This window comes from Nerophis lumbriciformis, linkage group LG06, assembly GCF_033978685.3.
Source record: "Nerophis lumbriciformis linkage group LG06, RoL_Nlum_v2.1, whole genome shotgun sequence".
Taxonomy (NCBI): domain Eukaryota; kingdom Metazoa; phylum Chordata; class Actinopteri; order Syngnathiformes; family Syngnathidae; genus Nerophis; species Nerophis lumbriciformis.
The window spans coordinates 29,740,158-29,763,016 of NC_084553.2; the positions used below are offsets into that span (position 1 = coordinate 29,740,158).

General features: G+C 39.8%; 1 protein-coding gene across 2 annotated transcripts in view; it reads right to left on the reverse strand.

The window, feature by feature from the left end:
• The window catches only part of phlpp2 (PH domain and leucine rich repeat protein phosphatase 2), a 93,222-nt gene that overhangs the window by 49,300 nt on the left and 21,063 nt on the right, over window positions 1–22,859 (reverse strand). For both annotated transcript variants that reach the window (XM_061964054.1, XM_061964053.1), the window contains exons 4-5: window positions 1,400–1,590; window positions 1,074–1,199 (exon numbers count right to left, since the gene is read on the reverse strand). In XM_061964054.1, coding sequence (XP_061820038.1) covers window positions 1,074–1,199; window positions 1,400–1,590 — 317 coding nt within the window. The remainder of the gene's footprint in view (window positions 1–1,073; window positions 1,200–1,399; window positions 1,591–22,859) is intronic.

Here is a 22,859-nt window from a genome sequence, read left to right on the forward strand (position 1 = left end):
CTATCTACAATACCGATACACCTATTAATAATAATAATAATAATAACTGGGATTTATATAACGCTTTTCTAAGTACCCAAAGTCGCTTTACATGTAGAACCCATCAATCATTCACACCTGGTGGTGGTAAGCTACTTTCATAGCCACAGCTGCCCTGGGGTAGACTGACGGAAGCGTGGCTGCAATTTGCGCCAACGGCCCCTCCGACCACCACCTATCATTCATCATTCAATTCACCGGTGTGAGTGGCACCGGGGGCAAAGGGTGAAGTGTCCCGCCCAAGGACACAACGGCAGCGATTTTTGGATGGTAAGAGGCGGGGAGCAAACCTGCAACCCTCAGGTTTCTGGCACGGTTGCTCTACCCACTACGCCATGCCGCCCACCTATTGTTTTATATTGATGTTTTGCTCATTTTATACCGCACAGACTTAAAAGTAGACACTGGATGGCAGTAAAAGTACATACTCTGAGCTCATTGTCAAAACACTGTACCGTTTTAATGTATTCTAACTAATAATAGTAATAATTAATCATAATTACAGAAAGAAACAGCACCAAAGGCTTTCTTATTGTCCACTGTCTGCTCTGTAGTGCACAAGTTGCAGAATTGTTTTAAGTTTGTTTTATGCTTGAAAAGTTTTCATTCGTCTTAAACATTCATTTACGTTCCAACACATTCACAGCCGCAAGTTAAGAGCATTTGTGAACTCTTTAGAGCAGTAATTTATGAGATTATAATCACACTTCAACATGTCATGCAAATGCTGCCTCTTTGTTCTTAATTGTCTTACCATGAAAATAAATATATATTTTGTTGATCTATCCATGCCAGCGACCTACAGCAGAAAGTATAATGAACCTGTTTCTCCACCTATTTAAATTCAGACAAACTACAGTAATAAATAATGGCATACTTGGTGGTGTGTGGTGAGATTTTTGTAATGTAAACTATGTATCGCACCAAGATATACATAGTATGTATACTGTATATATAGACTGTAGCTGTGGTGGGAACAAACACAGCAAGGCAAACAAGATGGGTGAAAGACACATTATTTGTCTCGTGCTTACTTTGGATGCCTGCCGATGCCATCGCTGGTAGTCAGTCAGTGTGTCAAAGTTGACAAAGTAGGTCTGAGCCTGCGATCCTGCAGAGCTGAACATCAGACAGTGTTGTCTCCTCTTCACCTCCTCCACCTCCACACAAACACACCATGAGGAATACATGTTAATTCATACGGTTGAAGTTGGCATGATATCATGGCTGCCTTATTGGGTTTCATACCGTAAATAGGCCGAAATATTAGAAACACCTCTGTATGATTCAGTACTCAATAATTGGGTGCTATTAGATTGTACAGATGTGCTTTCAGCCTGCCTGGACTCTGACCTCTCACCTTTCCCCCCACCAGAGGCAGGATGTGCATCTTGCCCGTTAGGCTGTCTTTAACAGAGGCCACGATGAGACATGTTCCGCAGAGGATGACCTGCCGCTCAGCCCACTTGTGCAGCTGCGTCTTGCCCTTCCTGACGCTGAACACGCCCTTCAGTAGGGTGCGCTCCAGCTGGTCGGCATTTAAGGGTCGCTCTGGAGGACAGAGAGACAGAGAGAGAGAGTCCTGACTGTGAGGGTTAGTGCAGAACCACAAACATCGCACTAATGGACAGGAAGCCTCATCTCCGTCTGCTGTGATGAATAACTTCAGATCTTTCACAGCAACTGTTCTAAAGCTCAGCGAAGTCACAGGTCAGTCAGATACCATCTACAAATAAGTTCCCTTCCTATGGCCACACTTACTATTATGTTGTTATATGCCAGTTTTTTAATCTGCTTGGTTTTATGTCAAAAGAGGGATGCTTATGGAACATCTCCACCAATACTCCAGTTTTGCACTTGGCCCCATAACCATCAGGACCTTTTAAAGAAATGATACAAATCATACTTAAATCACTGTCATGCTGCAGCTTAAAGTTAAAGTACCAGTGATTGTCAAACACACACTAGGTGTGGTGAAATTTGTCCTCAGCAATTGACCCATCCCCTTGTTCACCCCCTGTCAGGTGAGGGGAGCAGTGAGCTGCAGCGGTGGCTGCGCCCGGGAATATTTGGTGATTCCAACCCTTGATGCTGAGTGCCAAGCAGGGAGGTAATGGGTCTCATTTTTATAGTCTTTGGTATGACTCGGCCGGGGTTTGAACTCACGACCTACCGATCTCAGGGCGGACACTCTAACCACAAGGCCACTGAGCAGGCTTAGCAGCACTTGCGAGATTTGTTAGTGCAAGTCAACAATTGTGCTACGTTTAAGACAGAAAGATGTTTTGCTTTTGCCGTCAAGAAGTCATGACAGTGTGGATGCATACCGCTTTCTCTGGAAAACTCCCATATTTTGCCCTCCTGTTCCCATATTTGTGGTACAGTATACTGTCATTCGGGTTGTACGGTATTGCGGTACTAATAAAGTACCGGTACCGTTCTTTCATCTGAATGCCGCTGTGCGGCGCTGACTGCAGAGCCGAGGTGCATGATGTTGAGTGTGTCAAAACGCACACACAAAGTGCATACAAGCAATAACATCTTGGACAGGAAGAATGGCAAAAAACGGAAATTCTACTAGCTTTTTATTGTATTTTAATCTAATCCTTGATTATGACAATGGAAAATTGTAAATTGTTCTTTGAGTGCAACAAGAAAAGCCTGACGCGTTTAATGCTTTTTAATTTATATTTTAACCTTGTAAAATTGTTATTTGAGTGCAATAGGAAACATATGTTCATTGTATTGAAAGATTTTATGTTAAATCAAAGCCAATATTGAAATTTTTCATAGTTCCCTTTGTTTGGAAAAGTATCGATAATTTGGTACCGGTACCAAATTATTGGTATCGGGACAACCCTAACTGTCATAGCTTGTTACATTGTGCTTCAAATATTGCCGTGTTTTGTATTTTTTTACTTGTTTTTAATCAAATGATTGGCCTAAATTAAGTGTTAAATTATTTTTATTTAAGTAATATATTATTATAGTGCAGTATTTGTCTTATTTTCTATTACGTTGATTGTTAAAGATAGTGGGACTTCCATTTCCGTGTGACTGTTTGCAACTTACTCAAGTTACATTTTTGTAAACAAAAAATATAACCACTTACAGCTTATATTACCATTAGTGTTTTAACAGAACATATGTTTTTAAAGTGTCTATATTTAACACCATCCATCCATCCATCCATCCATCTTCTTCCGCTTATCCGAGGTCGGGTCGCGGGGGCAGCAGCTTAAGCAGGGAAGCCCAGACTTCCCTCTCCCCAGCCACTTCGTCCAGCTCCTCCTGGGGGATCCCGAGGCGTTCCCAGGCCAGCCGGGAGAGATAGTCTTCCCAGCGTGTCCTGGGTCTTCCCCGTGGCCTCCCACCGGTCGGACGTGCCCGAAACACCTTCCTAGGGAGGCGTTCGGGTGGCATCCTGACCAGATGCCCGAACCACCTCATCTGACACAATTAATAATTATATTGGATAAACATTTGAGCCTTCTTGATTCAAGGCTAGCTTCAACTTTGCTAACAACAATGCAGCTTTTGCATCAGCTACATACAATTACAACGCAGGACATGCATTGCTAACAAGTGCGACTGTTGACCAAGTTTTTGCTGCCTGTGGTTTCAGCACATGGAAGCCCAGTTCTAACTTAGAGGAATTACCAAGGATGTGACTAAGTATTTGCACGTAATGGCTGTGTTGTAGTGGCCGGGTAATGGCCATAGCAATAATGCTTGGTGGATCCTCCAGGCTGCTGCTCTGTACTGTAATCTACAGTACAACACATTTAAGGCTATTATATTGGGTGAAACGATTGTGAAGACTAAAGGGTGTTGTTTCATGTTTAGAGGACTCTATGGCATACTTGCCAACCTTGAGACCTCCAATTTCGGGAGGTGGGGGGTGGGGGTGGGTGCGGGGGGCGTGGTTGGGGCGGGGGCGTGGTTAAGAGGGGAGGAGTATATTTACAGCTAGAATTCACCAAGTCAAGTATTTCATATATATATATATATATATATATATATATATATATATATATATATATATATATCCCCGCGACCCCAAAGGGAATAAGCGGTAGTCAATGGATGGATGGAGATATATATATATATATATATATATATATATATATATATATATATATATATATATATATATATATATATATATATATAAATAAAAGAAATACTTGAATTTCAGTGTTCATTTATTTACACATATACACACACACATAACACTCATCTACTCATTGTTGAGTTAAGGGTTGAATTGTCCATCCTTGTTCTATTCTCTGTCACTATCTTTCTAACCATGCTGAACACCCTCTCTGATTATGCATTGCTGTGTGGCACGCACAAAAGTGCTTTCATCAAATGCACTAGATGGCAGTATTGTCCTGTTTAAGAGTGTCACAACATTGCTGTTTACGGCAGACGGACTGCTTTACTGTAGACGTTCTTTATATTGTGGGAAAGCGGACTCAGGTCCGCATGGAGCTGGAGGGGGCGTGGCCTCCAGCTCCGCCTGAATTTCGGGAGATTTTCGGGAGAAAATTTGTCCCGGGAGGTTTTCGGGAGAGGCGCTCAATTTCAGGAGTCTCCCAGAAAATCCGGGAGGGTTGGCAAGTATGCTCTATGGTAAAAAAACAAAACATACTTAGAAGGTCCTAAACAGTTTTGTTGTGCTGTAGGAAAATATTTGATTTATTATCATCTACTAGGTGGAAATGTGTTCATTGCTGTCATGTCCGGTACCAATTAACCAGGATAAACAAGGGTCGACTGTAACCATAACACCACCAATGCAATATCATGAGAACATAGTCAGTTTGTTGACACAACATGACTCATGTCCTCAATCTTATAGTCGTACCAGATTACTGAAATAATATTTTTCTGTTCCATTACATCATTTATCATTGCATCATTTATTCTTCTTTGTTTTTCATTTTTTTATTTAAACAGATGCAATGGACAAATGACTTGTTGTGGTGAAATATAGAGTCATATGGAGTTAGATAAAGTTATGTGGCATGTGAAACAGCGATATGGTATGTATTAGGGCTACGAATCTTTGGGTGTCCCACAATTCGATTCAATATCGATTCTTGGGGTCACGACTCGATTATAAATCGATTTTTTTTCCGATTCAACGCGATTCTCGATTCGATTCAATATCGATTCTTGGGGTCACGATTCGATTATAAATCGATTTTTTTCGATTCAACGCGATTCTCGATTCAAAAACGATATTTTTCCGATTCAAAACGATTCTCTATTCATTCAATACATAGGATTTCAGCAGGATCTACCCCAGTCTGCTGACATGCAAGCAGAGTAGTAGATTTTTGTAAAAAGCTTTTATAATTGTAAAGGACAATGTTTTATCAACTGATTGCAATAATGTAAATGTGTTTTAACTATTAAATGAACCAAAAATATGACTTATTTTATCTTTGTGAAAATATTGGACACAGTGTGTTGTCAAGCTTATGAGATGGGATGCAAGTGTAAGCCACTGTGACACTATTGTTCTTTTTCTTTTTTTTTATAAATGTCTAATGATAATGTCAATGAGGGATTTTTAATCACTGCTATGTTGAAATTGATACTAATATTGATACTGTTGTTGATGATAATCATTTTTGTTTCACTACTTTTGGATTGTTCTGTGTCGTGTTTGTGTCTCCTGTCAATTGCTCTGTTTATTGCAGTTCTGAGTGTTGCTGGGTCGGGTTTGGTTTTGGAATTGGATTGCATTGTTATGGTATTGCTTTGTATTATTTTGTTGGATTGATTAATTAATTTTTTTTTTTTTTTTAATTAAAAAAATAAAAAAAATAAAAAAAAATTAAAATCAAAATCGATTTTTGAAAAATGAGAATCGATACTGAATCGTACAACGTGAGAATCGCGATTTGAATTCGAATCGATTTTTTCCTTCACCCCTAGTATGTATGGTATAGCGATACACAAAAACACGGCATCAGAAACTTGTCCTATGTTTCCTTGCTTGAGTGCATGTCCTTAAATTGTTGACGTGGTGTCCTCCGGAACAAAGAGGAAAAGAACCATCCGGACTGTTATAAACGCAAAGTTGAAAAGCCAGCATCTGTGATGGTATGGGGGTGTATTAGTGCTCAAGCCATGGGTAACTTACAATCTGTGAAGGCACAACTAATGCTGAAAGGTACATACAGGTTTTGGAGCAACATATGCTGCCATCCAAGCAACGTTATCATGGACGCCCCTGCTTATTTCAGCAAGACAATGCAAAGCCACATTCTGCACGTGTTACAACAGCGTGGCTTTGTAGTAAAAGAGTGCGGGTACTAGACTGGCCTGCCTGTAGTCCAGACCTGTCCCCCATTGAAAATGTGGGGCGCATTATGAAGCGTAAATTACGACAACAGAGACCCTGGACTGTTGAACAACTTAAGCTGTACATCAAGCAAGAATGGGAAATAATTCCACCTGAAAAGCTTAAAAAATTGGTCTCCTCAGTTCCCAAACGTTTACTGAGTATTGTTGAAAGGAAAGGCCATGTAACACAGTGGTAAATATGCACCTGTGCCAACTTTTTTGCAATGTGTTGCTGCCATTGAATTCTACGTTAATGATTATTTGCAAAAAAAAAAAGTTTCTCAGTTCGAACATTAAATATATTGTCTTTGCAGTCTATTCAACTGAATATAAGTTGAAAAGGATTTGCAAGTCATTGTATTCTGTTTTCATTTACGATTTATATAGTCCTTGGTATGACTCGGCCGGGGATTGAACTCACAACCTTCCAGTCTCAGGGCGGACACTCTAACCACGAGGCCACTGAGCTGGGTAAGCTACACCTGCACATCTGTACCACCAAACATTCATACATTAGTGTGGGTCGCACTGGGAGCAAGGTGGGTGAAGTGTCTTGCCCAAGGACACAACAGCAGTCACGAGGATAGTGGAAGCTGGCAACCACGACCACCATCTGAGATACGCCTAATCAACAAATTAAAGGGAAGATCACAAAATCTCTTAATGACGTTGATAAATATTTATGCAATCTTGGAAGTATCAGTATTGGTGACACTGGCCCTGTATGCATGGTATCGGATCAATACCATATTTTGCAGTATAGCCCACCTCTATCAAGTATAGGTTTCAATCTGCTGCTCCTTCACTTTCACTCATCCTGGACATCCAACTGAAAAGAAAGTCTGTTTTTTATGTTAGCCAGCAAAAGTGATTATGAACTGACTGGCAAGCAGCACATCCACTGCTCTGCCTCTTCCTTACACACTTAAAGTCCTTCTGGAATATCACAGATAATAATCTTTTTTGATAGTTTCCATGATGCACCCGACACATGAACGAGTGCTGTGATACACCTCACATCTACCTACTGTCTCTATTACCGTGGCTCAGTGGAGTGTGTTTGAACAAACTGCATTACTGCATCACACACACAACAACCCTCCAGAGAGGCCTAAACACATCTTGGAGAAAGGAGGAAGCTCGCACGGGCCATCTTTTCTCCACACTAAAAAATAAATTGACTATAGGACCAGGATCCAAAAGAGCTTTCATCCAAAGGTCGTCATCTGTAATTAGCTGAATGTGTTTACTGGGTGAAGGCACTAGAATCTGTCCATATTGTAGCAGTGGTTCTCACATTTTTTTCACCAAGTACCACCTCAGAAAACACTCGGCTCTCCAAATACCACCATAATGACCAACTAGGGTTGTCTCCATACCAATACTTTGGTACCGGTACCAAAATGTATTTCGATACTTTTCTAAATAAAGGGTACCACAAAAAATGGCATTGTTGGCTTTATTTTAACAAACAATCTTAGGGTTCTTTAAACATTTGTTTCTTATTGCAATCAAACAACAATTTTGGCCTTAAATAAAATATTGAACATACTAGACAACTTGTCTTTTAGTAGTAAGTAAACAAACAAAGGCTCCAAACGTAGTCTGCTGACGTATGCAGTAACATATTGTGGCATTCCCCATGCTATTATTTTGTCAAAATTATAAAGGACAAGCTGTAAAAATTGATTATTAATCTACTTGTTCATTTGCTGTTAATATCTGCTTATTTTCCGTTTCAACATGTTCTGTCTACACTTCTGTTCAAATGTAATAATCACTTATTCTTCTGTTGTTTGGATACTTTACATTAGTTTTGGATGATACCACAAATGTAGGTATCAATCCGATACCAAGTAGTTACATTGGTCATAATTTAAGTTCTCATGTGTGTCCAGGGACGTATTTCCTAAGTTTATGAATATAATATGAATTAAAAAAAAAAAAGATTTTGTGACGATAAAAAATATTGATGTAATCATAGTAGTATCGACTAGATACGCTCTTGTACTTGGTATCATGACAGTGGATGTCAGGTGTAGATCCACCCATGGCATTTGTTTACATTGTGATGCCGGTGAGCTATCGCATCTTCCCACGGTGTGTAGTGCAGCATGTTTAGCTATTCCTCGTCCTGCAGGGATGACACTTGTAAAAAACTCACTTTATTTGTCGCCATTGAGGCGAGGATTAGTGATTTAGAAGAAGCTAAAACACTGCCGATTGCGGATGGACATTAGCTGCTAACTTGCTAGCCATGTTTTTAAGCATCTCTTCCTGTGAGCATTTCAGTGTTATAGCTTCACCTTTATCGTTAGTTTTTAAGCCAAAATGCATCCATTCTCCCTTTTCTGTCTACACACTGTGTCTGCTTGTAAGTACTCCGTGATTGTGCGCTGCCGAACATGCTCCTCTGCTCGTAAAACCAGCAATGCCACGACGTGACATCGATGCAACGTCATTCCTGAAAAAAAAAAATTATGGCGAACCAGTACTTAGCACCGTGTAGTACCGTTTTTGATTCATTAGTACCGCGATACTATATTAGTACCGGTATACCGTACAACTCTATGACCAACATTAAAATAAAGTAGCATAGTCGGCCTAAGTATTCATTAAAAACAAGGTAGAGGTATTATTTAACAAGAATATTCAATATTTTTGGCCACTGCAACATTACACAAAGTTTGAACAGTAACACTGTGTTTGAATTAGAGATGCGCGGATAGGCAATTATTTCATCCGCAACCGCATCAGAAAGTCGTCAACCATCCGCAATCCACCCGATCTAACATTTGATCAGAACCGCATCCGCCTGCACCCGCCCGTTGTTATATATCTAATATAGACGATGCAAGGCATTAGTGAGGTTATAAAGCTTTTTCCTGTTAAAGAAAGGAGACTGATCCAATGCAGTACAGACATTCGCGTGCCACGCTGTCACGACCCAGACGCACACCAGTGCGCAATCATATGGGAGCCGCGCTGAGCGCACCTCCAAGCGCGTCTCGCTGCCGGCGACGGCCGGGTATATGGGCCCGACGCTCCAGCGCCATCCATTTTCAGGGCTAGTTGATTCGGCAGGTGGGTTGTTACACACTCCTTAGCGGGTTCCAACTTCCATGGCCACCGTCCTAGCTGCTGTCTAAATCAACCAGGGTGAGCCCCACCCCTTTCGTGAGCGCATTGCGCGAGGAGTGACCCCTGTTACGTGCCCCCGGCAACAGGGGTGGCGGGCAGGTAAGCTGCGCGGGCGAAGCGCACGGAGTGACCCCTGTTACGAGCCCCCGGCCACGGGGGTGGCGGGCAGGTAAGCTGCTTATCTGCTGCGCGTGACGAGGCGGGGTGTCGGTGCGGTGGGCGCGGTGGTGACCCTGGACGTGCGTCGGGCCCTTCTCGCGGATCGCCTCAGCTACGGCTCCCGGTGGGGCCCTCTCGGGGGAAGGGGCCTCGGTCCCGGACCCCGGCGAGGCGTCCCTTCTCCGCTCAGTAAAAGTGTCCATCTCTTTTTTTTTTTTTCTTCTGTTGTGGCATATGCTGCAGGTGCCTGCTCGTTTTTCGTATGTGGGTAACAACATTTAACTATGTATATATATTTCCGAATTGGTTTAACTGCCACCCGCCTGAATCTATTTAAAATCTTTTTTTTTTTTATTTCAACCACCCGACCCGACCCGACCCGCGGATAAAATCTAATTTTCTTTAATTTCATCCGCCCGATCCGCGGATAATCCGCGGACTCCGCGGTTGTGCCCGCAAACTGCGCATCTCTAGTTTGAATATAGCAACATTTCTGAGTCAAAGAAACAACTTCCATTGTAGGCTGTCAAACCTTTTGATAACTGCTGGAGTCATGTCATTACAATATTTAAGTGATTATTTGGCGTACCACTAGATGGAGCCGTACCACAGTTGGAGAATCAATGGTCTAGGAAGAAATCACATGCTGGTGCAGACCTGGAAAAATTTGCTTACTTTCTCAGTCAAGGATAAATAATACCATGCAACTACTGCATTTGTTGTACTGTATTAGCAATGTTATAATGGTAATGTTTTGAGACTTGGCATGCAGTGTAACACAGTAAATGTTTGTTAGTTAGCAGCAGTGTTGGGACTAACGCGTTACAAAGTAACGCGTTACTGTAACGCCATTAGTTTCGGCGGTAACTAGTAATCTAACGCGTTATTTTTTTTTATTCAGTAATTTAGTTACCGTTACTACATGATGCGTTACTGCGTTATTTTACGTTACTTTTGATGTAGTATCGGCTAGAAACAGAAGCGCTGCGGTGTCGTTCTTCTGAATCTTCCTCTGTCACAAGCCGGAGAGAAGAAAAGAGGCGCGGTCTATGTGTGTGTGTGTGTGTGGAGGGGATGAGGCACACAATTGATCCGCGGTTCGATATATGAAACAAAAAAAAAAGTTGTTGACACGTTCAGTCCACACACAGCGTGGTCATGGCAAGCGGAGTAACGGAGGAGCTTGAACGCCCCCGCCATTGAATCGGTGTGTTTATAAGTGCAGACTCGGTTGTGCAAAACGAGGGTTTTAAACACATGCTGAACGTGCTTGAACCACGTTACGACATCCCGTCGCGCACCCACTTCAGCAATAAGATTGTGCCAGATCTTTATGAGCAGGAGAAGAAAAAAGTTGTGAATGAACTATCCCGAGCATCATCTGTTGCGCTCATGACAGACGGGTGGACGTCCAGGGGAACTATAAGCGCTCACAGCAGACTGGGAGATGAGAAGACACGCCCCCTCTACGAGAGTCACCTTGCGCAGGTACTGACACAAGCAGTGGAGGAATGGAAGATAAAGATATCCCAGTCACACGTGATAATGCCAAAAATCAAATAATTACAGAGAATGAGGCAGGACTGGGACCACAGATAGGTGCTTTGCACATGTAGTGAATTTGGCATCACAGAAGGGAATCTCAGTCAATAGGATGGAGCGCCTCTTTGGGAGGATCAGGAAGGTTTCTTACTTCCACCCAAGCACAACAGCTGCTCATGTGCTTAAGACAAAGCAAGAAATGCTAAAGCTGCCTGCTCATACATGATGTCCCAACGAGGTGGAACTCCACTTATGATATGTTGGAGCAGCAGGCAGCTATATACTCTGCATTGACCCACAACACCCTGAAGACAAATGTCACCCTGTCTGATGATGATGTGAGAGTGGCAGGTGAGGTCCTCCAGGTGCTTAAACCCCTCAAAAGTGTTCCATCTCTACTGAGCACTGAAACTTCACCATCTGTGTCAATGATCCTGCCACTGAAAACAAGTATTCTACAATCCATGGCTCCAAGTGTGGAAGACAGCAGCATCACTCCAGATGTCAGGCTTTATGTTTCAAGGAAGATGATGTGCCTTCTTATGTTGCACTTTAACTTGTTTTTTATTCATGGTCATTGGTCCAAGTTTAAAGAAAGGAGGAATGCCTTTTTATGTTGCACTGTTTTTCATTAATTATGTTAAAAGGAAAATAAAAATGTATGTCAAGTTGATCAACAGATTGTATTATTCTCCAGTGCAATAACAGTACTGAAATGAAGGCAAAAGGGGCATTAATGGGAGCTTTAAAAAAAAAAGAAGAAAAAAAGAAGTAACTAAATAGTTACTTTTCACAGTAATGCATTACTTTTTGGTGTAAGTAACTGAGTTAGTAACTGAGTTACTTTTGAAATAAAGTAACTAGTAACTGTAACTAGTTACTGGTTTTCAGTAACTAACCCAACACCGGTTAGCAGACACACGATTGTGGCAACCGCTCCCTCCAGTAGCTGATCATAAACGTGCTCTGCAGGTGTTTGCTTGTTTCTGCTTTGCTCGACTGAATTGCCTCATGAATAAAATTACACTAATTATATTCTGCTAAACTTTTATTTAGCAGTGAGTCAACATGTCCAAAAGCCAACAGAGATAAGTGCTAATTTAGCATCACTTCTAATGCCAACATTGTGACAGATTCACAGCCATGTTTTTAAAACTATCATACTATTTAAGTTTATATTGTAGCTGAACCTTTTCCTTGAATATATATTGTCTAAAGAACATTTGTTTTTTGAATAGTTTTTGCTTAATATTGTGTTTTATTTACTTTTTCAATTAATGCCAAAGCGGCATAGCAGTTTTAAATTGGCTTCACTGCAGTAGGAGATACTGAACAAGTTTCTGTCTCCTTGGATCCAATAACCTATTTTTTTGCATATTTATATAAACTTTGGACATTTTCTGTAATATAAACACATACCTATTGAATTGAACTCTAGATTTCAATGCAGTCTTTTTTGTCTTTGGTTCATACATAATTCCATCCATCCATTTTCTACCGCTTGTCCCGTTCGGGGTCGCGCGGGGTGCATATTATTTACAGTAAATGCCAAGTTTTACATAACTTCTAAATTGATCATATGTTAATATCTATTCGTTCATTGGTTCCAGGCCTGGCCATGGTAAATTATTTTCCATTAAGTAGCAATTATTAATTATAAACTGAATATGTTCATAGCTCGAGCATAAACAAACTGTTAACAAATTTGTAAATAGGGTTTTGAAGAAAGCCTACACCAGCTGGCTTTGATTAAGAGGTGGGGTCCACCCTGGATTGGTCACCAGTCAATCACATGACACATACAGCCATTTAAACTCACATTCACACCAGTGGAACATTTACAGTGTATATAATTAAGCCAGGGCTCTTCAACTGGCGGCCCGGGGACAAATCCAGCCCAAAAATGACACCATACTGGCCTCCAAGTCCAGTTTGAAACTTATGGAATAAAAATGTTTGCAGCAAATGCCTAAAAACACTATAGCGCTTCTGTTATAAAAAGGAACTTGGACCACTGTAAACACTTTGGCACATCCTCGCATTGACATTTTAACCTTATTAGCAAATATAAAGCACTGGGGTCCAAAGTTGTGATTTACATAACTGAGGCGTTCCTCAAAGCACCCCTTTAAGTCCTCTCCTTTTTGGCAGTTACAATATTTAATTGTAATGTGATTTATGTAACGAAGGTGTTGCTGTAGCTTGTTTACTTCAGATGCAGTCAATAGTCATTTGTTCAACTTCTTTAGTCGTACACTCAAAGTGGCTCACTATGACGCCATATTTTATACAACGTGATCATGCCATGAACCCCAAATTTGTGCCCGTCTACATCGCGGTGTGGTGGCCGGTCGACTGGTGTGTAGGAATAGCTAACGAGCTAAATCTGTTATGCGTCTCAGCCAGCTCACCATAGCTTAGTGTTTTTCAACCACTGTGCCGCGGCACACTAGTGTGCCATGAGATACAGTCTGGTGTGCCGTGGGAGATTATCTAATTTCACCTATTTGGGTTAAAAATATTTTTTGCAAACCAGTAATTATAGTCTGCAAAATGATGTGTTGTTTGAGTGTCTGTGCTGTCTAAAGCTCGGCAGATTAACCGTGTAATACTCTTCCATATCAGTAGTTGGCAGCCAGTAGCTAATTGCTTTGTAGAGGTCGGAAACAGCGGGAAGCGGAGTGCAGGTAAAAAGGTATCTAATGCTTAAACCAAAAATAAACAAAAGGTGAGTGCCCCTAAGAAAAGGCATTGAAGCTTAGGGAAGGCTATGCGGAACAAAACTAAAACTGAACTGGCTACAAAGTAAACAAAAACAGAATGCTGGACGACAGCAAAGACTTACTGCGGAGCAAAGACGGCGTCCACAATGTACATGACAATCAACAATGTCCCCACAAAGAAGGATAAAAACAACTGAAATATTTTTTATTGCTAACACAAAGCAGCTGTGGGGAATAGCGGTCAAGGAAGACATGAAACTGCTACAGGAAAATACCAAAAAAAGAGAAAAAGCCACCAAAATAGGAGCGCAAGACAAGAACTAAAACACTACACACAGGAAAACAGCAATAAACTCCAAATAGGTCAGGGCGTGATGTGACAGGTGGTGACAGTACACCTACTTTGAGACAAGAGCTATAGTGATGCATGCTTGGTTATGGTTTGAATTCATATACAACACTTGCGACAATGACTTTTTACTGTCAACTGAGTTTCGTTTTTTAATGATTTCTGCTGGTGGTGTCCCTCCAAACTTTTTCAACGCAAAAAATGTGCCTTGGCTCAAAAAAGGTTGAAAACCACTGCCATAGCTTGTAGGTCGTTTAGGGTTGCTACAAACTGGGCTAGTTAGCTCAATAAAGCAAGCTTGTCAACGGCATCAAAAGTTACGAAGTTAATCTGCTGTAACCGGCAGACACGTCCCTCTAGCAGGGACAACTTGTCTTCGGCGCATGTGGCTTTAGACCAGGGCTAGCTTAGCGCCGCTAGCTTAGCAGCTAGCTAGCTGAGTATGGAGCTAAATCAAGGGTCAAGTTTTGTACTTGGAAAAAAATAACTTTGAAACCGAAAGTTCAAGTTTTGATATTACATTTATAAAAAATACATTAGTGTATTCCAAATAAAAAGAAGTGAACACATTTTTTAGGTCGACTATAACCAGTGTTGGGTTAGTTAGTGAAAACCAGTAACTAGTTACAGTTACTAGTTACTTTATTTCAAAAGTAACTCAGTTACTAACTCAGTTACTTACACCAAAACGTAATGCGTTACTGTGAAAAGTAACTATTGAGTTACTTATATATTTTTTTATTTTTTTTAAGGCCCCCTTTAATGCCCTTTTAGCCTTCATTTCAGTACTGTTATTGCACTGGAGAATAATACAATGTGTTGATCAACTTGACATGCATTTGCATCACTGAACTCTGCTAAGCAATGTGGTCTACATACAACACAAAAAGACAAAGATATGTTTCAAAGGGCCAATTTGTTTCAGGCCAGAACAAATTGACAAAACTATTTTGAATAGCTGCAACATAACATACATAAGTAACAAACAGCATAACAACATAGCTGTAAACCAAGGAAGGCACACACTACATACACAAAGCCTAACCAGGCATTTTTTTCAGAAATAAAATCATGTCTGAAGCCCAGAACACTCTACACATTTCCCCTGTTTTAGTTCAGAGATAAGGAAAGATTGGCCTGGCCCACTAGCATCCCTCTTTATGTTTGTGAACTTTATAGTCTATACATTTAGAGTGATGTGATAATCAAACACTCTAGAAGTCTAGAATGAAAGAGTATATAAGAGAATTGACAGAGTGTGTATACCTTCAGTGCGCAGTGCCTCGTTAAAATCCAGCCGCTGTTGCTTAGGAGTTGAAGTGTGTCTCTCTTTACTAGCTTCATCCAAGCATGTTGCTTTTGTAGCTGTTTCAGCAGATTTGAATTGCTAGGATAGGATCTTTGATCCAAGACAACTTACATTTAACTAAAATGTTCTTTTCTTTGTGGTCGACAAAAGAAAAGTAGTGAGAATATCTCCATGTTAAGAAACTCGACTTTGGCTCTGCCATGCCTTGTTAGTAAACCCAGACACGCCCCCCCCCCCCCCGTTTTCACTTTTATATATTTTGACATTTGCACATGATTTTTCCAGATGTTTTTCTTTATTTTTTCAGCTTAAAATACTTTTTTTCAAATTCAAAATGGTTTTTTTCAGTTTCAGACTGACTAATTTTTTACGTGCGAGGGACGGGGCTTTATGACAGACCAATCAGCAAAAGGATAAGGGGAGTTCCCCATAATGTTGCCTTCAAGGAACTTAAGGACTAATTCAGTTCAAGCCAACACTTTATTTAATTAACACCATGTGATTATTAGTGAAATAAATGATGCTAATGAGAAGTAAAGGCTGTTTTAAACAGCAGTGAAAACAAATTACAGCGACTAATTATGCCAGATTATGCATTATAACAGCAAAATGTGTGAACATCAGGTTAGTATCTAGAAAGTTATGGTGGACTAAATGTGCTGACACTACATTGCGCCTGTCATTAGATGGAGATGTCGACCGGTTCAAGATAGTGGCCCCACGGCTCGTCAGCTCCAATAAACAGTCGTGGAGCGGTCGATGCAGTTCTGCAACTCGTTCTGTTAAAATCATCCTTCACTTCTCACAGGCATCATTTCTTTCACTGACACTCGCATCCTGTAGTTTATATAAAGTGTTGGCTTTAACTGAATTAGTTCCTAAGATCCCTGGATGCACCGTGACAGGGGACTCTTGCTGGTTGGTTTGTCATTAAGCTATGCCCATCGCCCGTGATCCACAGAAAAAAAAGATCAAAAGTATTACATTGAAAAAAGCAAGATTTGAATATGAAAAAAGAGGATTTGATTTTGAAAAACAAAAATTTAAACAGTAAAAAACTAAAAAAAATGTTTTACCAAAAATAGCTAACCCTGATGCTTAAGAGCGTATATTAGCTTTCCTGGCCACAATACCAGTAAATGCATGCAAATTTAATCTAACCTGCAGCTACTGGTGAGAGATATGCATATGATTTATAGACAACATAGGACATTAGGATATATTTAAATAATATTTGAAATCATTTTTGTTACTATATGATGAGTTTTGCCCACTCATAAGAGCAAAATAAAAAAAATAAAAAAATGTCCTTGGATAACAAGGGGACTTCTTGTAAAAAGAAGAACAAATTATACCGAGAGTTCTTAGGGAAAATAACAGAAGAAGCAGAAAAGAAATGTATAAAAACAAATTTACCAATATTCTAACGGCTAAGAAGGAGTAATATAAAGAATTGCTGGAAAAAGAAAAAAAAAACAATACAAAAGAAAGTTTGGAACATTAGGAACAGCATCATTAAAAAGGATGCCCGACAAATTAATTACCCAAAATGTTTTATAGAAAATGATGTAGAGATGTATGACATGAATGCTGCTGCCCATAAATTCAATGATTTTTTTTGCCAACATATGAACGGAGCTTGCAAGTAAAATCCCGGACTCTAAAATTACTGATGAGAGGGAAAATCCTCTTATAAAAACAAATCCACATACAATGTTTTTAAAACCAGTGGATGAACTGGAGATCATAAGTGTTGTGCAGGAATGTAATAACAAAACCTCCACTGACTATAAAGGGTTGGATATGACATTAATAAAAAGTGGTACACATGAAATTGCAATACCATTAACTTACATATTCAATGTATCATTCCAAACTGGTACATTCCACACATAAATGAAAATGGCAAAGGTCATTCCTTTATATAAAACTGGCAACAGACATTTCTTCACAAATTATAGACGAGTTTCAATACTGCCTCAATTTTTAAAAATATTAGAAGAACTGTTCAATAATCGATTGTAAAACTTCATAGAGAAACACAAATTACTTTCTGAATGCCAGTATGGATTTCAAGCTAAAAGATCAACTAGCATTAATTGACACAATTGGGGAAATTACCAATTCTTTAGACCAAAAAAATTGCAATAGGAGCATTCACTGATTAAAAAAAAGCATTTGACATTGTTAATCATAACATTCTATTAAACAAATTAGAACAGTAAGGAATCAGGGGAGTGGCTTACAAGTGGGTGGAAACTTATTTGACGAACAGGCGTCAGTTTGTGAAGTTAAATGACAGTTGCTCTTCATGTCTTCATATTCCATATGGTGTTCCGCAGGGATCAGTTTTGGGTCCAGTGTTTTTTATTTTATATATTAATGATCTGTGTAATGTTTCAAAATGCTCAGAGCTGGTCTCATTTGCAGATGATACAAATATATTTGTTTCTGATAGTAACTTGAATAGACTTATTGATACAATCACTTTAGAAATGAAGAAAATGCAAACATGTGTAGCGGGTGGGTCGCATGGTGATGCGTGGATTGTTCTTCCATGGTGCAGACGGAACGACAAGAAAGCGGCGTGCGGGTAAGAGTATGATTTATTCTCATAAATCAGGCCGGAACAAACAAACACAAGAAAACAAACAAAACAAGCATGCATATAGCACTGGAAGCTAACGGGAAGGCTACACAGAAAAATCTAAGGCGGAGCTTAGCGCAAGAAACACAATGAATAAACATAACAGTTGCATGAGAGCAAACAAAAGCACCAGAATGAGTGAGGCGAAAAGGCAGGACTAAATAGCTCGAACACTAATCAGAGGCAGATGAACACAATGAATAACCCTAGCAATCAAGGAGACACAAAACAGGGGTGCTGAAACAGAACTTATACAACAAGTGAATCAAAAATGTAAATAAACTATGATTTGGACAAGGGATCATAACAACATGGTTCAAAAGAAACAAGTTGTCTCTAAATTTAAGTAAAACCAATATGATATCATGTTTGAAGGGATTAACATTGAGCGAGTTGAGCAAAGTAAATTTCTCGGTGTAATTGCTGAAAAATTAAATTGGAAAGCACATATTAAATATATTCATTTGAAATTATCAAGAAGCACTGGAGTGCTGGCAAAAGCACGACAAGAGTGAGATGGAAAATCCCTCCAGCGACTCTACTATTCACTCATATATCCTTATTTAAGTTATTGTGCAAAAGTTTGGGGAAATAATTATAAAAGCAACATACATCCCTTAACAATCTTACAAACACGGGCACTTACAATTATCCATAATGTGGGGTTCAAGGAGCACACAAATAGCCTATTTTTATGGTCAAAACTGTTAAAATTCCCTGAGTTAGTAGAATATTTGACAGGGTTTATCATGTTTTAAGCAAGAAGGGATCAATTGCCTGCAAATATTAAAAGTTTATTCATAGAAAGAGATGCGGGGTATAAGCTCAGAGGAACGGCAAAATATGAACACGCTTTAGCACTTAGCACAAGGAAAAGTTTGTGTGTCTCAGTCTGTGGGCTGGAAATATGGAACAGCCTGAGTGATGAACTCAAGCACTGTTCAAACATTGAGCATTTTAAGAAATTGTACAAATCTAATATTTTGGTTCGGTATAGTGAGGTCTAGGCTTATTTTGAATATGAGTATGAATGACTTATATGACTTACGTATGATGATACATCGAGGTAATTGTAAGCACATAGTTCTAGGCAAATGGAGTTATGTGGATCCAGATTAATGTGATAAAATGTGGTTCAGAGGAAGCTGGATATTAGTTAAGGTAACTATGTAAAAAAGGGGGGGATTCAAAAAGTTTATACTTCTTCCCGTTACCCTTTTGAGATATGTTAAATTTTCTTTTCTTTTTTTGTGAAATAACAATATTGCCATTGAGCACAAGATATATATATTATGTATATTATGTACCACATGTATGATATGGAACTGACTATGACATACGTAGGCACTATAGAGAGCCTACTGACCAACTGCATCTGTGTCTGCACTGAAGCCTGCAGTGCCTCAGACTGAAAGTCTTTGCAGAGAGTGGTGAGGACGGCGGAAAGGATCATCAGGACTCCTCTTCCTCCTATCCAGGAAATCGCAAAAAGCCGCTGCCTGACCAGGGCTCAGAAAATCTGCAAAGACTCCTCCCACCCCCACCAAGGACTGTTTTCACTGCTGGACTATACAAAGAGGTTCTGTAGCCTCCGCAGCAGAACCTCGAGGTTCTGTAACAGCTTCTCCCCTCAGGCCATCAGACTCTTGAGCGCATCATACTAATCCCCTCAATTCCCCCCAAAAATGGATTAACTCGCTGGAATATAAAGACAATATAACATAGATCCATAAACCTGGATGCATATGCTAAAGTGCAATATATTTATCTGTGCAGTAATCTATTTATTTATATCTGCACTTATTGCTCTTTTATCCTGCACTACAACAAGCTAATGCAACGAAATCTCGTTCTTATCTGTACTGTAAAGTTTAAATTTGAATGACAATAAAAAAAGAAGTCTAAGTCTAATACTCAATAAACAACAATATCTAATATCTATTTCCACACATTGCATGCTGTCATTAGTAAAATCATGAGTCAAATTGCACAACATGTCTTCACCATAAAGAACTTCTCTAAAACAAGGGTTCTCCCTTGGTTGCTGTGGAAATAGGTTTGTTCTCTCAATCAAAGTCCAGTCAGAGCTCGTAATCCCGCAAATAAAGTTGACCATCCCTTGTGACGTGTCAAGGGTTAGAGTGGGTTCAATACTCCTCCACGCTCGTTTCATTACTTTATGGGTTTGGGAGAGCAGGATGACAGATCTGTTTGCCACACACCAAACTAATTGCCACCTTGTGTGAAACGCCCTCTGCGGAGAGGCGGCCAAGCCACGCAGACAGTGAGACAAGTGACAGATCAGCGTGGGCCGCAGCCTTCACTCCAGAGAGTCGTTTGGAGACGTGGCGTGCATGGTGCGCAGCGACAATGATGCAAAGTTAGAATTGTGATAGTTAATTAAAAAAAATAGGAAGTGGACATATTAACTACAACAGGGTGGAGGACTATTTAACTTGACATAACAGGAAAACTGTGGTCCTTCATACCTCATTGCTTTGGCCATTGACTCATAGACTGACATACACAGGAAGAACACAATTATTGGGACATGTTCAGGAAGTAAAAATGAAAGAATATACATAGTTGATCCCCGTCTTTGCAGCCATAAGTCTAACCGCTAAAACATGTAAGAGTTCTTCCACACCAACCTCATCCAAGCATGCCTTGAAGGACCTTGCATTGTGTACTTCGAACACAAAATGGCCGTCCCCAATCTGTTCCCACAAAGATGAGAGCAGTTAGCAAAATGTCTTCTTGATTAATAATTTAGACTCACAGATTTAGGGCAACCAATGGGGGTGTCCTCTTTTTTTCGCATCACAGTAAAATTAGGGGTGTCCAAACATCAAAGATATCAGACGCAATTAAAAAAAAGAAACACACTCACTCTATTTTTTTTTTTTTTTGTAAATATCTGTTGAACCAAATGCAAATGAATCTGTGCATCATTCATTTGTTTTTCAATTTGAACCGAACAAAAAACAAAACAAAAGATGAAGCACTTTTTTGTTTTTAAATGCCATCCATCTGCAAACAGATAAAAGCATTTAAACTCACATGTTTGATAGCTGAGCTCACGCCAAAGGTGGTCTGTATCTCGGCATGCGTTCAACCGCTCAGCAAGCTCATTTTTTAAGCTTTTTTATACACAAAAGTCAATATTTTAGAGTGAAACACAAATTTTCTCATTGGATTAATGACTTCAAGTTAACAATAACATTTTGGAAAACAATTAAAAATAAAAAAGTCCTCAAATTATGTTTATTGGAGAAATTTAAACTGTTTTAAAGAAGCCCATTTTAAATGAGTTTTAATTGTACATATAATTTCTTTCATGTATATGGACTTTATTTTAACCTCATGTGTATTGTCTCTTATATTCAGTGTTGGGTTAGTTACTGAAAACCAGTAACTAGTTACAGTTACTACCGTAGTTACTTTATTTCAAAAGTAACTCAGTTACTAACTCAGTTACTTACACCAAAAAGTAATGTGTTACTGTGAAAAGTAACTATTTAGTTACTTCTTTCTTTTTTAAGGCTCCCATGAATGCCCTTTTAGCCTTCATTTCAGTACTGTTATTGCACTGGAGAATAATACAATCTGTTGATCAACTTGACATGCATTTGCACCACTGAACTCTGTTAAGCAACGTGGTCTACATACAACACACAAAGACAAAGATATGTTTCAAAGGGCCAATTTGTTTAAGGCCAGAACAAATTGACAAAACTATTTTAAATAGCTGCAACATAATGGCACTTCAACTTTAAGTAGATAGGATCTTTGATCCAAGACACAACTTACATTTAACTAAAATGTTATTTTCTTTGTGCTCAACAAAAGAAAAGTATTGAGAATGTCTCCATGTTAAGAAACTCGACTTCTGGCTTCGCCATTATGTCTTGTTAGTTGTTATGAGAGTAGCGTAGGTGTGTGTGTGTGTGTGTGTGTGTGTGTGTGTGTGTGTGTGTGTGTGTGTGTGTGTGTGTGTGTGTGTGTGTGTGTGGCCCTTTAAGATATGACAGCATGTGAGGTGAGTGACGTCAGTGAGTGAGTGGACGAGAGAGATGAGAGAGCGGCAACAGGGAGTGCGTGCAGGTGCTCTAGCTTGGTGGATGGCTGTGTCCAATAAAGTCACAAAGTTGCAACAAACCGCCGGCCTCGTCATTCACCCTCAACTGTAAAGACCCACTTCCGGGTAAAGTGAAGGTTGTTAGCCCTGAAGTACATAGGCCCTGGACGAACGTCTCCCCTGCGCCCCTCAACTATGGTCTGGGAGCCCACTCCCCCCACCCCCACCCACACAAATCATGCCTTTTCTTTTCGTTGTGACACAGAAGGACGACACCGCAGCGCTCCAATAAAACACACTCAGATCTTCTGTTTCTAGCCGATACTACATAAAAAAATAACGTAAAATAGCGCAGTAACACGTCATGTAGTAACGGTAACTGAGTTACTGAATATAAAAAATAACGCGTTAGATTACTAGTTACGGCCAAAACTAACGGCGTTACAGTACAGTTAGTCCCAACACTGCTTATATTTTTGTTTGTATGAGAATTGTTTGAATATGATTTATGT